Source organism: Macaca nemestrina, chromosome 7 (assembly GCF_043159975.1).
Source record: "Macaca nemestrina isolate mMacNem1 chromosome 7, mMacNem.hap1, whole genome shotgun sequence".
NCBI classification, from domain to species: domain Eukaryota; kingdom Metazoa; phylum Chordata; class Mammalia; order Primates; family Cercopithecidae; genus Macaca; species Macaca nemestrina.
Window position 1 is genome coordinate 136,404,097 of NC_092131.1, and position 15,726 is coordinate 136,419,822.

The following is a 15,726-nucleotide window of genomic DNA, read 5'->3' on the forward strand; positions in this document are numbered from 1 at the left end:
TGCTTAATGATTTCCAATTTGTCTAATTTGGTTTATGACTTTACTAGTCCTTTCATTTTTATATTTGGCATTCATTTTACTAAAACAAGGGCACCAACCAACAAAATAATTAAACACATGCACTAATACTGCAAAAAGGTTGTGACAGTGCCAAAAAACAATGGTTGATTGTCAGATAGCACCACCATATGACAATTAGAAATGCTCTTCAGTAAATTAAGTGTTAGAGAGGAGATGTAGGAGTTTATTAAGTTGCATAAAAGTCAAATGTGTGAAAGTCAAGGGCTACCTGAAGTTAGCAGGGCTTTTTTTTTTTTTTTTTTTCCAGTAGATATATTTAGATAGTCCTTGATTTATGGTCACTTAATGGGTGATTCTAAGAGTGGTCCTTACAATGAACTAAGCTGCTCACTTCCCTCTCACTGAGTTCCCTAGGGATTATTCCTCACCTCAACTTAAATGGTGTTTGCCTCTGCTAATTTCTCGGAAATTAAAGTTATGGTGAAAAATATTCTTTTCTCTCCATGACATGTAAGACCTTATTTATTTTCTACAGCATTTCTCTGTTTTTAGCTGTCTGTTTGCATTCTGATTGGGAACACTGGGATCGTTTTCATCATGCCGACAGTGGTGGTAATGGATGTATCCCTTTCCATGACCCGACCTGTGTCTATTGAGGGGTCCGAGGAATACCAGCGTAAGCACCTAGCAGCCCATGGTTTAACGATGCTGTTTGAGCACATGGCCACAAATTACAAGCTTGAATTTACAGCACTCGTGGTTTTCTCATCACTTTGGGAGTTGATGGTCCCCTTCACAAGAGATTATAATACCCTACAGGTACAAAAAGTAGTAAGTTATTGTATGTACAGGGCCTAAATTTATCGGGAGGAAAACTGTGTTATAATGCATTGAACATTTAGAACTTTGGCATTATTTAGTAAGTCTATTAATACTTAATATGTGTAGCTAAACAACAAGAATTCACAACCAGTAGGTCTTAATGCCTGCTGTTTCTTCAATACAGCTATGAGTTAGAGCTGTGAGTTTTTCCCTTATTTTCCTCTCTTGGTTTTCTGGAATTCTCTGTGGAAAAGTGAGCATCTCAGGATGTAGTGCTCCATTCCCTAAAATTTAGGGTCTTTAGGCTCAACACTTAATTTTTTTCTACTCTCCCATAAAATTTGAGGAAATGAAAAATTAGCCCTTTCTTGTTCTAGAGTAATTCAAAATGATATTTCCTTTCCAACAAATAGCTTTGATTTTGATACCAATAAATTAAAATTTTAAAATCTCAATTGGTAGATACTATCTTTCAAAGGTGTTTTCTGTGTCATGTCAGAATTTACTTTCTGACAACATCTCTAAATGATAGTATTTCCAGCAGTGCCTAACACAGTGTCTTACCCATGGTGAGCAGTCAAGAAGTGTCTGTTGGCCAGGTGTGGTGGCTCACGCCTATAATCCCAGCACTTTGGGAGGCCAAGGCGAGAGGATCACTTGAGCCCAGGAGTTTGAGACCAGCCTGGGCAATATGGCAAGATCCCATCTCTATTTTTAATAAAAAGAAGGGGGAAAAAAAAAAGAAGTGTTTGTGGAATTAAACTGAACAGTTTAACAATTGTTAGGTGGTTTAGAAATCCAGGCTCAATACAGTTTGAATTTTTTAATACAAGTAACAAAATTTTGTTAAATAATTCCTTTTATTATCTCAGATTTTTTAAGTGACTTAAAAGCTTTTTTTTTTTAATTACACTGACTTAAAAAAATGTTTTTTTAATTTTTTTCATGTAAAAGGATATTAAACTTTTGGTATATATGCTGACTTTCTTACAGGTGAATAAACTAAGGATTTCTGATGTTCTGCAGTTCTGAAATTTAGAGAATTGCTATATAAGGAGTGAGACGTAATGTTTTAGACCAGGAACCCTGAAGTCAAACTACATACTTACAAATCCAGGTTCTGCCACCTTTAGTCATGAGACCTGGGAAAGTTATTTAATCTTTCTATACTTTAATTACTTCATTTAAAGATAGGGTTAGTAATCTATACCTTATAGTTTTATTGTGATAGCTAAATACATAAAAGTGCCTAGGATGTTACTTAGAACATAGTTAATATTCAGTAGATTTTGTTATTATTTTTGTGATGTGTTTAAAAGTTCCTTTTAATTTTTTCCTTCAAGGTCCGCTTATAAAGATGTAAACCTGGTGGACTGTTCACTCTTACCTGATAAGAGGATAGAATAAACGGAATTCTTTTCACTATCTTTAGTAGTTGAAGAAGTCTTTTCTAGCATTTTTCTTTAAGAGGCTATGCTTTGGTGCTCTCAGATACATCAGTGTCCCCTGTGTAACATTCATACTTTGAACAATTTATGTTGTTTTCTAATAACTAATTAAAACTAAAGAGTAACTAGCAATTTTATCTTTTATTCAATAAGGAAGCACTAAGTAATATGGATGATTATGACAAAACCTGCTTGGAGTCTGCATTAGTTGGTGTTTGTAATATCGTTCAGCAAGAATGGGGTGGTGCAATTCCTTGCCAGGTAATGATCAATTCTTTTTCATTGCTCTAAGTTAACAACATTAACCACTAAGGTGCTTCGATTTTCTTCAGGCTCTGACACAGCATGCATTGTAATTTCTACAGACTACGTTTTACTCTATTGGTATCTTCTTAAGTGAAGGTACTAAATCAACACTAATGCGTTCAGAAAGCAGCAAAATTATGCCTTAAGGAAAGCATCCTCCTAGTAAATTGACTTATTGCAAACTAGTAATGTTATATAAAATACAAAGGGCTCACAGTGGAATTTTTGAACTATACTCCTTGGAAGGGGTCATTATAATTTTGAGTGATAAAATTGTAAACATTAGTATAACATAGCTTGTCTTCATTATCTCAATGCAATTATTCAGCAGACTTCTTTTTTCTTCTTTTTGGACACAGGGTCTCACTTTGTTGCCCAGACTGGAGTGCAGTGGAGCTATCATGGCTCACTGGAGCTTCAACCACCCAGGCTTAGGTGATTCTCCCACTTCAGCCTCCTGAATAGCTGAGACTACAGGCAAATGCTACCACACCTGGCTAATTTTTTACATTTTTTTGTAGAGACCGGGTTTTGCCATGTTGCCCAGGCTGGTCTCAAACTCCTGGGCTCTGGTGATCCACCCACCTCATCTCCCAAAGTGCTAGGATTACAGGGGTGAGCCACTATGCCCAGCTTTATTCAGCAAACTTTTAATCTTCTCAATTGAGTTGTCTTAAAAGTGAGGAGCATAAAACATAACATCTGGCCAGGCGCGGTGGCTCATGCCTGTAATCCCAGCACTTTGGGAGGCCAAGGCGGATGGATCACCAGGTCAAGAGATCGAGACCATCCTGGCCAACATGGTGAAACCCCCATCTCTACTAAAAATACAAAAATTAGCTGGGTATGGCGGCGTGCACCTGTAGTCCCAGCTGCTCTGGAGGCTGAGGCAGGAGAATCACTTGAACCTAGGAGGCGGAGGTTGCAGTCAGCCGAGGTTGCACCACTGCACTCCAGCCTAGCGACAGAGCGAGACTGGCAAAAACAAACAAACATAAAATCTTTTGCTCTTTACTTAGACTCCACAGTAGGCCACATTAGCATCAAATCAGAGCAGAGTAGTAGCAGAAAAAGACAACTGGAAATTTGCTCTATACAGATACTTTTGAAAAGTAGTAACATATTTTGAAGGAAAAAGAAACATTGCTAAAAGAAATATCATAATAGTCTACAACAGGAGTCCGCAAGCTTTTTTTGTATTTTAGGCTTCGTAGGTGTCTGTGGCAACTACTCAGCTCGGCTATTATAGCATAAAAGGAGCCATAGATAATAAGTAAATGAATGGGCAGGGCTGTGTTTAAATAAAACGTTATTTACAAAAACAGACAGTGGGCCAGATTTAGCCTGTGGGCCATGGTTTGCTGGCCCCTGGTGTGTGACTTTTCATTATAGGGTCAAACACAGGATTCCTCAGTAGTGTCAGTAGCATCACTAGTATTTATTTTTTAATAAAACAAAAAAGATTGTAGCCAGGCATGGTGGCTCACACCTGTAATCCTAGCACTTTGTGAAGCCAAGGTGGGAAGATAACTTGAGCCCAGGAGTTCAAGACCAGCCTGGACAACATAGTGAGGTCCTGTCTTAAAAAAAAATAAAATAAGATTGTAGTTGCCTGGGAGTCAGGGAAAGGTATGAATTGACTCAAAAGAAGCAGGAGGGAATCTGGGATGTGCTGGAACTGTTCTTTACCTTGTTCGTGGGGGTGGTTACATGACTGAATGCAACTGTCAAAACTCATAGAACTGTATACTAAAAAGAGTGATTTTACTGCATGTAAATTATATCCCAATAAATTCACCTTTAGAAAACAACAAAAACATTTTTTCTTGTGAAAACCACCCTGTTTTATAGAATATAGTGGATACTTGCTAAAGAAGTCAATAAATGCCTTTTGATCAATTTCTTTTCAGAAATAAAAAAACTTTTTATGGCATCTCAGCTTAAATAAATAATATAGCTTATTATTTATTTTGGTAAATCCATGCATATAGGATGTCTTATTTCCTAACATTATAGTGAATAAATGAAGTTTTGTTGTCAGTATCTTCTGAACTGAAAGCTAGCAGGTAGCACAGTTTCATTTGCTATTTCTTCTTTGGTTTTAGAGGAGAAATTCAGATTTTAAGAACCAGACCTTGTGCATCATGCAGACTTCTGACTTTTATGATTTTCTTCTTTTGAAAAAAAGGAAGAATCTGAATTTGAGATATACTGTATGTAACCTGAGGGCAAGGGGCCAAGCCTGAATCTGTCTCTAGTAAAAATACAAAAATGAGCCAGGCATGGTGGCACATGCCTGTAATCCCAGCTACTCAGGAGGCTAACGCAGGAGAATCACTTGAACTGGGGAGGCAGAGGTTGCAACAGTCAGCCGAGGCGTGCCATTGCACTCCAGCCTGGGCAACAAGAGAGAAACTCTGTCTCAAAAAAAAAACAAAAAACACTGTAGGCCGGGCGCGGTGGCTCAAGCCTGTAATCCCAGCACTTTGGGAGGCCGAGATGGGCGGATCACGAGGTCAGGAGATCGAGACCATCCTGGCTAACACGGTGAAACCCCGTCTCTACTAAGAAATACAAAAAAATAGCCGGGCGAGGTGGCGGGCGCCTGTAGTCCCAGCTACTCGGGAGGCTGAGGCAGGAGAATGGCGTGAACCCGGGAGGCGGAGCTTGCAGTGAGCTGAGATCCGGCCACTGCACTCCAGCCTGGGCTACAGAGCGAGACTCCGTCTCAAAAAAAAAAAAAAAAACAAAACATTGTAGTAGAGGTGGTGGTTACTGGTTATTGTTTCTATAATCAGTTACTATATAACAAACTTGTTAAATGTGGAATTTTTTTCCAGGCACAATGGCTCACACCTGTAATCCCAACACTTTGGGAGGCTGAGGTGGGCAGATCATCTGAAGTCAGGAGTTAAAGACCAGCCTGGCCAACATGGTGAAACCCTGTCTTTACTAAAAATACAAAAATTAGGGAGGTGTGGTGGCATTCGCCTGTAATCCTAGCTACCCGGGAGGCTGTGGTAGGAGAATCACTTAACCTGGGAGGCGGAGTTTGTAGTGAGCTGAGAACGTGCCACTGCACTCCATCCTGGGCGACAGAGCGAGACTCGGTCTAAAAAAAAAAAAAAAAAAAAAGTGGAATTTTTAGCCAAGATTTGCTTTTTTATTATTATTTTTTTGAAACACAGTCTTGCTGTGTCACCCAGGCTGGAGTGCAGTGGCATGATCTCAGCTCACTAAAACCTCTGCCTTCGGGCTTAAATGATTCTCATGCCTCAGACACCTGATGAATAGCTGGGACTACAGGAGTGTGCCACCATGCCCTACAGAAGTGCACTACCACACCCGGCTAATTTTTGTATTTTTAGTAGACAGGGTTTTGCTATGTTTGTCAGGTTGGTCTTGAACTCCTGGTCTCAAGTGATCCTCTGGCCTGAGCCTCCCAAAGTGCTGGGATTACAGCTGTCAGCCACCACACCCAGCCTTAACCAAGGTTTTAGACAGCTGTACTCTGTCTTTGTTATTTAGTAAAGTCTGTTTCATTTTGACATTCATGAAATATTTCATTATCCCATAACATCTGAAAAAGCTGGTGGAGGTAAATCATTATATAGCAATTGTTGATACCTAGAAAAGGAAATTGCCTTGTAGTCAATTGACTATCATGCCAAAAGATAACATCCTTCCAGGGGACCTCTACTAAGCATTCTTGGGCTTTATCAGTAAGCGCCAATCTTGATATTTCACACAGTGCCACCACTTAATACTGCCTTAAGGGCCGGGCGCAGTGGCTCACACCTGTAATCCCTGCACTTTGGGAGGCCGAGGCAGACAGATCACAAGGTCAGGAGTTCGAGACCATCCTGGCCAATATGGTGAAACTCTGTCTCTACTAAAAATACAAAAATTAGGTGGGTGTTGTGGCATACGCCTGTAGTCCCAACTGCTCGGGAGGCTGAGGCAGGAGAATTACTTGAACCTGGGAGGCAGAGGGTGTAGTGAGCCGAAATCACACCACTGCACTCCAGCCTGGGTGACAGAGTGAGATTCCATGTCAAAAAAAAAAAAAAAAAAACTGCCTTAATTGCCTATTATCATCAGGTTACCGGACTAGGCTAGGGAAAGCAAAAATAATCCTCTCCTGGGATGCGTGGGAAGTCTGTCCCCCACAGGATCATTCTGAAGCAATGAAGAAAAGGAAAATGATTTTGCAGTTACTATCCATTGTTGGTATATTTTATTGTTTTTTTCAAATTACAGGTTGATTAAGAATGCATTTTAAAGATCTTGTATATTTCTGGTTAAATAGCCTTTATAAATACATATTTTAACCAGGTGTCATTTTAGTTGACCAGGCATAGAGTTTGTCATCTTTGAAAATAAAGTAGCAAAGTTCAGACTACTATGCTGGTACTTCCTAGGAGCACATGTGAAATGAATCTTCATTCCATATTTGACATTGGTATGTTAGATACCAACTCCTTATCTAAGAATTGGGGTTCTAGTTTTTTTTTTTTTTTTGAGACGGAGTCTGGCTCTGTCGCCCAGGCTGGAGTGCAGTGGCCAGATCTCAGCTCACTGCAAGCTCCGCCTCCCGGGTTTACGCCATTCTCCTGCCTCAGCCTCCCGAGTAGCTGGGACTACAGGCGCCCGCCACCTCGCCCGGCTAGTTTTTTGTATTTTTTAGTAGAGACAGGGTTTCACTGTGTTAGCCAGGATGGTCTCGATCTCCTGACCTCATGATCCGCCCATCTCGGCCTCCCAAAGTGCTGGGATTACAGGCTTGAGCCACCGCGCCTGGCCTGGGGTTCTAGTTTTAATACAATTAAGTAAGAATTGGTTGTGAAGGTTTTTGTCCTTTTTTAGGTGTTCAGAGGCAAGCTTTTAAAAAATATTTTATTAGATGAAGTAGAGTAAAATGCATTGATCTTAAGTACACAGTTCACTGAGTTTTGACAAATGTATACACCTGTATAACTACTACTACAACTAAGACATGGTATTCTTTATCCTATAATGTAGAGTGGGGTTCTAGCACCCCACAAAATTTTCTCATGCCCTTTTTTGGATTTTTTTTTGGCGGGGGGTACGGGTTGAGGTTTTGTTTTGTTTTTCGAAACAGAGTCTCACTCTGTCACCCAGGCTGGACTGCAGTGGCATACTCACTGTAGCCTCAACTTCCCAGACTCAAGTGATCCTCCTACCTCAGCCTCCCAAGTAGCTGGGCCTGCAGGCACACACCACCATGCCCAGTTAATTTTTCTATTTTTTTGTAGAGACAGGGTTTCACCATGTTGCCTAGGCTGGTCTTGAACTCCTGGCCTCAAGTTATCTGCCTGCCTTGGCTTCCCAAAGTGCTGGGATTACAGGCGTGAGCCACCATGTCAGGCCTGCTTTTTTGTTTTGCTTTGTTTTGTTTTGTTTTGTTTTATTTTATTTTATTTATTTATTTTTTTTTTTTTTTTGAGACGGAGTCTCGCTCTGTCACCCAGGCTGGAGTGCAGTGGCCGGATCTCAGCTCACTGCAAGCTCCGCCTCCCAGGTTTATGCCATTCTCCTGCCTCAGCCTCCTGAGTAGCTGGGACTACAGGCGCCCGCCACCTTGCCTGGCTAGTTTTTTGTATTTTTTAGTAGAGATGGGGTTTCACCGTGTTAGCCAGGATGGTCTTAATCTCCAGACCTCGTGATCCGTCCGTCTCAGCCTCCCAAAGTGCTGGGATTACAGGCTTGAGCCACCGCGCCCGGCTTGTTTTGTTTTAAAAAGACAGAGTCTCTCTTTGCATAGGCTGGAGTACAGTGATGTGACCACGGCTCACTGCAGCCTTGACCTCCCAGGCTCAAGTGATCCTCCCACCTCAGCCTCCCAACTTGCTGGGACCACAGGCACATGCCACCACTCCTAATTTTTTTTAAAGTTTTTGTGGAGATAGGGTCTCCTTATGTTGTCAAGGCTGGTCTTGAACTCCTTGGCTCAAGCAATCCTCCTACCTTGACCTCCCAAAGCACTAGGATTACAGGCTTGAGCAACTGTACCCAGACCTGGTGCCCCTCTCTAGCAGTGAAGACATTGCTAAATGGGACTGCTTTAAATATGTAATTTAATCTACAGCCTCCTCTCTCTTTTTACAAACAGGTTGTCCTGGTGACAGACGGCTGTCTTGGCATTGGTAGAGGGTCACTACGACATTCCTTAGCTACTCAAAATCAGCGAAGTGAGAGCAACAGGTTTCCACTACCTTTTCCTTTCCCATCTAAGTTATATATCATGTGCATGGCGAATTTGGAGGAGGTAATACCTTTTACTAAGTTTTTAGTTTGATTAGGCATATTTTACAGCTTAGTTTATTTTTCAGTACATACCAGTAGTGCTATATTGTATATACTGTAGTATTGAACTCCATTGGTTTCAGCTGAGGCTGGTCATTTTATTTGAAAAGATTCTGGGTCTCAAATGTTCTTTGAAATTTCAGAGTGTTGCCCCATCTGGGGAACATAGCTGGAGTTGTTATCCATCCTGCTGATGGATAAAGGGTCAAAGTGTTCTTTTTAGCGTTATTCATTTCCCTTATATAAGATTTCTTATCTCCATTCCACCAGAAATGTTGACAGTAGTGTGCTTTGACTTTGACAGAAGAGTAAAGTAACATTATTCTGATATATGTTTTATTAAACACTTAAACATTCTTTGTTTTCCCATTCATTTGGGAAAGTGTTTTAACCTTTTTTCCCCTCAGTTTTTCTGTCTGTAAAATGTAGATAATGATGGTTCTCACCAAAAGATGTTAGAAACACTTTGGAGGAAAGATGCTGTGTAAATACTAACTGTGGTCACCTCTGAGAATCTTTGCAAAACTACTCCTAAATGAAATAGCTCTACCTGTGTCATTTTACGTAACATTCCTCTTTGGTAACCTTGAGTCAAAATTGTTGTAGTTATTTTCTTCTCACATTGGCTGTTAAAAAAATCATGTTATTTATTGCCTGTGTTATTGTAATGGCTTTGACCTTGGTGTGCTGATAATAATCTGGCATTTTGTGCCGGCCACTTTAAGGGTCATCTGTTTTGCTTTATAGCTCCAGAGCACTGATTCCTTGGAATGCCTTGAACGTCTCATAGATTTAAACAATGGTGAAGGGCAGATTTTTACTATTGATGGCCCCCTGTGCTTGAAGAATGTACAGTCTATGTTTGGGTGAGTATATGCTTAGAGTTCTTTTGCCTTCTTTACAATTCAGTATTATAATTTGACATCCAGAAAGACTATCTGTTTTACTGTTCCTAATTGTGTCATTTCATTTTCCCCAAGTTGTACATTTTTCAGATAAAGTGATTGGTAGTAATGACTTTTTAAAGTAAATCTATACTGCCTGTAGATACTGACTTCCTTGTAATGACTCAGCAATTTCAAATTAACTTGCTCTTGGGCTTTTCAGCATTGAAATTTCCTCACCAAAAATGTCAGATTTTGTTCTGTTTTACAGATGGTCAGATCTTAGTTTTGGAACCAACTTGAAAGGAAAACAACCCTTGCGTCTTGAAAAATTAACTTTATATGTATCGTATTACTCTTCTATAACTATTAATTTTCATATTCTAGAAAACTGATAGATCTGGCATATACGCCTTTCCATGCTGTTCTCAAGTGTGGCCACCTAACTGCTGATGTACAAGTCTTCCCCAGGCCAGAACCTTTTGTTGTAGATGAAGAAATTGATCCTATCCCTAAAGTCATTAACACAGGTAACTTTTTAAAAAAACTTCTTTCTTAGTTTCTCTGTTATCCTTACTTTCTTCTAACTTGTGACTTTTACTCTCTTCTCTGTCTAAGAAGGTTAAAAAGAAATATATATATTGTGATACAGGTTGAGTATTCCTTACCCAAAATGCTTGGGACCAGAAGTGCTTCAGATTTCAGATTTTTTTGGGTTTTGGGATAGTTGCATTTTACTTAGTGATTGAGCATCCTTAATCTGAAAATCCAAAGTGCTCCAGTGAGCATTTCGTTTGAGCTTTGTGTCAGCTTCATGCATGTGTAATAGTTGTGGATTGTGGAGCATTTTGGATTTCAGATTTTCAGATAGGGGATACTCAACCTGTACTAGGGTGCTGTTGTCATGAGCACTTTGGATTGGAAGATTCATTACCTAAGGGGTGGCAGAATATTGGTTTTTTATGGTAAGGTCATCAGTTGATCTCCAATCCTAGATAATTATAACCATGAATTATAAGAGTTGGAAATCATAGCCATATTCACTAGCATTGAAATCTTTGAGATGATTCTTAATAGAGATACTGGACTTAATTAGTGTCATAATTAAGGTCATATAAGAAGGGCTAGCGGCCGGGCGCGGTGGCTCAAGCCTGTAATCCCAGCACTTTGGGAGGCCGAGACGGGCGGATCACAAGGTCAGGAGATCGAGACCATCCTGGCTAACACGGTGAAACCCCATCTCTACTAAGAAAAAAAACAAAAAACTAGCCGGGCGAGGTGGCAGTGCCTGTAGTCCCAGCTACTCAGGAGGCTGAGGCAGGAGAATGACGGGAACCCGGGAGGCGGAGCTTGCAGTGAGCCGAGATCCCGCCACTGCACTCCAGCCTGGGCGACAGAGTGAGACTCCGTCTCAAAAAAAAAAAAAGAAAAAAAAAAAAGAAGGACTAGCTTCTATACTTTGCAGTATGACTCTTGCTGTGTGACCTTGGGAAGCCTTCCCCTAGTTCTTATTGGCTAGGTAGGGAGAATCAACCAGATGGTCTTGGAGTTCTTAGATCCGATATAGTGTACTCTTCTAGTCCTGCTACTTATATTATGACTGAAAGAAAGTGATGTTACCACAGCTTTTACCTGGTTCGTGTTGCTAATACTATGCTTAACTGAGACTGGCAAAGTGAAGAGTCAAAAATAGCAAGGAGCAGTGGAGAGGAGACTTACCTCCAATTGGTGGGTGGACTCCTTGAATATTAGGTGCATGTTAAACCTTTTAGGGTTGGATATTGTCAGTGTTTCAGTCACCATTACAGCCTTGATGTCCAGCATAGTGCCTGACACTTAGTAGGTGCCCAATAGATAATTGTTCAGTCAATAAATGATTAGAATTAAATGTGCAGTGAATGCTCATTGTTTGAGGTATATGGATTTTTAAGGAGTTTTGGAGTGAGGGACTGTGAACAGTCTTTTTACTTTTTGTGCCTTTAGCTTCTGGCTATCTAGAAGCAAGGCATCCATCTCTTCTACTGTGACTAGACAGCAGTATGTTAAGCTGTACCAAAAGTCTTGTTGCCTTCATAACAGTTAGATTCCACTTCCTTCCCATCCTTTTTCGAAGAGTAAATTTGAATAGGTCTTTTCTTTCTCATATAAACTCTTAGTGGGAGATCTTTCTTGCAGCTAAACTACTCTAAAATATAGTAGACCTTTTCCTACTCAAATGAAAAATATCTAGCTGCTTATACTAATGAATTTATTACTCAGCTAAGGGAGGTAAGGACAGCAAATCTCCAGAGAAGCACACTTCCTAATACATTAGAAATATGGCCAGGCGCAGTGGCTCACGCCTGTAGTCCCAGCACTTTGGGAGGCCGAGGTAGGCGGATCACCTGAGGTCAGGAGACCAGCCTGACCAACATGGAGAAACCCCATTTCTACTAAAAATACAAAATTAGCCAGGCGTGGTGGCACATGTCTGTAATCCCAGCTACTTGGGAGGCTGAGGCAGGATAATCACTTGAACTCGGGAGGCAGAGGTTGCAGTTAGCTGAGATTGCACCATTGTACTTCAGCCTGGGCAACAAGAGCGAAACTCCGTCTCAAAAAAAAAAAAGAAAAATATAAGGTGTTCACCATGTTCTGATTTTTAAAAATTCTTTTGAAAATATGGGTATTAATCTAGAAGAAAGACTGAAAAGCACATCAATAAAATATTAATAGAGATTTCCTTTGATTATGAATGAGTGACTTTTTCTTCTTTGTAATTTGTATTGTTTTTTAAGTTTTTATATTATATAATCGAAATTTTTAAGTTCTTTTGATTACATTTATTTTTATTTATTTAAGGTTTTCAACAAATACTTTTGGTCTTTACTACAGCTTCTATAAAGCAGAGAAATCATTGTCATATTTAGACTGCTTACCCTAGTTTTGTATAAAATACAGTTCTTTCTCAGAGAGATGTTTTTAATACAATAGCTTTATTCTTCAAAGGCTGATTGTAGTTGCTGTGGAAGTGTTTGACTATGATGCCCCCTGGTGACCTGAACATCCCTGACTACACAGAGGGATTAGCCTTTCAGTTTTTGCCTTGGCTGGGGTCTTAACCTTATAAAAATAAAATTTAGCAGATTTTGTCATATAACTTAAACTCATTAAATAAATGACAGTTATCATTATTTCCTGAGCAACTTAAAATGCAAATTATTGGACGACCCCATAGAGAAATCTAATAACTTTCCCAGTCATCATATTTGAAACCACAACCTAAACAGTGCATTTGTGAAATCTAATACACAGAAAATAATGTACTTTTCCATAGAATGAATTAATTCTATGTTGATTCCTTCTTTTCAGATTTGGAAATAGTGGGATTTATTGATATAGCTGATATTTCAAGTCCCCCAGTTCTGTCCAGACATCTGGTCTTACCTATAGCACTTAACAAAGGTGAGTTCTCTTCCTATTCCAGTGATATGTCTGAAGCATCTTATTAACTAAAGTTATTCTTAAATCTTAGATAGTAGGATAGCCCATTTTGCAGAATTTAGGGGAAAGGAATAGTTACAGAATTGGATTTTAGAAAATGGAATATTGCCTAATATAGCAGAAAAGTAATTCTGCTTTACATGGTAGAAACATTTTGACACCTATTTACTGTGTGTTAGTTTGTGAATTTACGGTGGAGATCCTCTTTAGAGATGAGAATGCTTAGTCCCTCATCCAGGGCTCTCTGCCTTTCCTAGTAGTAACATGCTGAGAAAGCTTAAGTAGTTATCAGAAGGTTACTTGATAAATGTGCAAGTCAAATGCAGCTTTATAAGGGGAAGAATCACATCTGTTCTTTGTTCTACTAGTGCTCAGCACATAGTAGATACTCAGTAAATATTGTTGAACAAATGGGTGAATGCAGGCCCTTGTGAGTCCTCCTTACTGCAGCATATATCTGTAGGAACTATAAAGTCATCTCCCCAAATTCAACATCTCTCTGGAGAATGCTAGACTCTAGCTCTTTAAAATTATCTTTATCAAGGGTGGCACTGTGCTGTGGTGGGTATAGAGCAGGAGCTCTGGTCCCTGTCTGGCTACAGGTTCAAATCCTAGTTCTACCCTTAAAATTATCTTTTTCTCTGTTTTAGGCTGACCATCCACTTTATATTTATCAGCTTTCTCTAAGAAGTGTATGTAGTCAGGTTTTCACATACTGAGTAATGACCACATTCCATTTATGCCCAGGTTATCTCAGTTGGAGTATTGGATATTCTATAACCAATCACATGTTCGCAGACAGAATCTTGGTATATACTCACAGATATATAATCTGAGTATATATCAAGTATAGTATAATCTTGATATATACTCAACTGTGTTGATAATTATTATTCTCAGAGAACAGGCAGATTTCCCTTATTTCTAAGGCCCTGGGGAATTCTGCATGCCCGTATAATGGCCAAAAAAGAAATTGAGCAAAATAAACCATTTATGTAGGAGAATAGTGAAAAGAAAAATATAGGAAGGTGGCCGGGCTTGGTGGCTCACACCTGTAATCCCAGCACTTTGGGAGGCTGAGGCGGGCAGATCACGAGGTCAGGAGATTGAGACCATCCTGGCTAACACAGTGAAACCCCATCTCTACTAAAAATACAAAAAAAAAAAAAAAAATTAGCCGGGGGTGGTGGCAGGCACCTGTAGTCCCAGCTACTCAGGAGGCTGAGGCAGGAGAATGGCATGAACCCGTGGGCGGAGTTTACAGTGAGCTGAGATCGCGCCACTGCCCTCCAGCCTGAGCGACAGAGCAAGACTCCATCTCAGAAAAAAAGAAAAAGGAAAATATGGGAAGGCAGAATAGGGCCGTGTTGTAAGGGCTGTTGAATTGTCTAGCTAAACTGGGCAAATTCTTCCTGTTGAATTAGAAAGTCTTTGAACAAAACAGAACAGACATAGATATTTTCAGAGAGAAGTTAATTGTAGGAAGATTCATCTGTCAGCAGAGTGTGAGAGAACCTGGAGAATCCAGTCAAGAAGCTTATAGAGTAATCATTGTTTATCTTTGGGAACTCACATGCATGTGCTGCCCTAAGCCTGTTGGTTGTGAATATACTTGACATCTCTGTATCTAATTCTGTTTAAATGGGTGCCTGAAGCTTCCAGATAGCATCTAACTAAACATCCTAGTGGAACTGTGGAAAATGGATTTTTGTGTGTGCAGCAGCTTTACTGAGATATAATTCACATACCGTATACTTCACCCATTTAAAGTGGTTTGTGGGTTTTAGTATATTTGCAGAGTTGTGCAACCATCACCACAATCAATTTGAGAACTTTTTTATAACCCCAAAAAGAAACCCTGTACCCTTTATCAACTCCCAGACACCTCCCCCCATTTCCCTTACCCCAAATAACCACTAATATCCTTTCTCTATATATAGATTTGCCTATTCTGGATGTTTTATATAAATGGAATTCATATAATGTGTGGAAACTGACTTTTATGTAGACATGGGAAAACTGGAATGAGTTTTTCCTGTGTTATAATATTCCCTTAGAACTCTACACTATCCCTTAAAGGCTAGAAACATCCAAGAGTATAAATTGGGGTTTGGGGTTTTTGTAGGTAATTTCAGTCTGACCTGTTATCTCTTTTTTTTCACAGAAGGTGATGAGGTGGGTACTGGCATCACTGATGACAATGAAGATGAAAATTCAGCCAATCAGATTGCAGGCAAAATACCCAACTTTTGTGTCCTGCTCCATGGTAGCCTAAAAGTGGAAGGAATGGTAGCGATTGTTCAATTAGGGTAGGAAACTTTGTTTACATTTGGTTGAATGAAAGGGAAAATCATTTTACAAAGTGAAGTATTTTGCAGACTTTTCTGAAAGAAATAGAAAGGTCCTTGTCACTTTTTCCTTTTCCTGCCACACTT

General features: G+C 39.8%; 1 protein-coding gene across 4 annotated transcripts in view; it reads left to right on the top strand.

Annotated features, from left to right (window-relative positions):
- The window catches only part of INTS14 (integrator complex subunit 14), a 34,413-nt gene that overhangs the window by 3,365 nt on the left and 15,322 nt on the right, over positions 1–15,726 (top strand). For 2 of the 4 annotated variants that reach the window (XM_011752367.3, XM_011752371.3), the window contains exons 2-8: positions 557–840; positions 2,445–2,552; positions 8,731–8,886; positions 9,672–9,790; positions 10,196–10,338; positions 13,160–13,252; positions 15,456–15,600. In XM_011752367.3, the coding sequence (XP_011750669.1) occupies positions 619–840; positions 2,445–2,552; positions 8,731–8,886; positions 9,672–9,790; positions 10,196–10,338; positions 13,160–13,252; positions 15,456–15,600 (986 nt within the window). In that variant the 5' untranslated portion in view covers positions 557–618. The remainder of the gene's footprint in view (positions 1–556; positions 841–2,444; positions 2,553–8,730; positions 8,887–9,671; positions 9,791–10,195; positions 10,339–13,159; positions 13,253–15,455; positions 15,601–15,726) is intronic. The other 2 variants (XM_011752374.3, XM_011752379.3) reach the window with 1 other exon arrangement.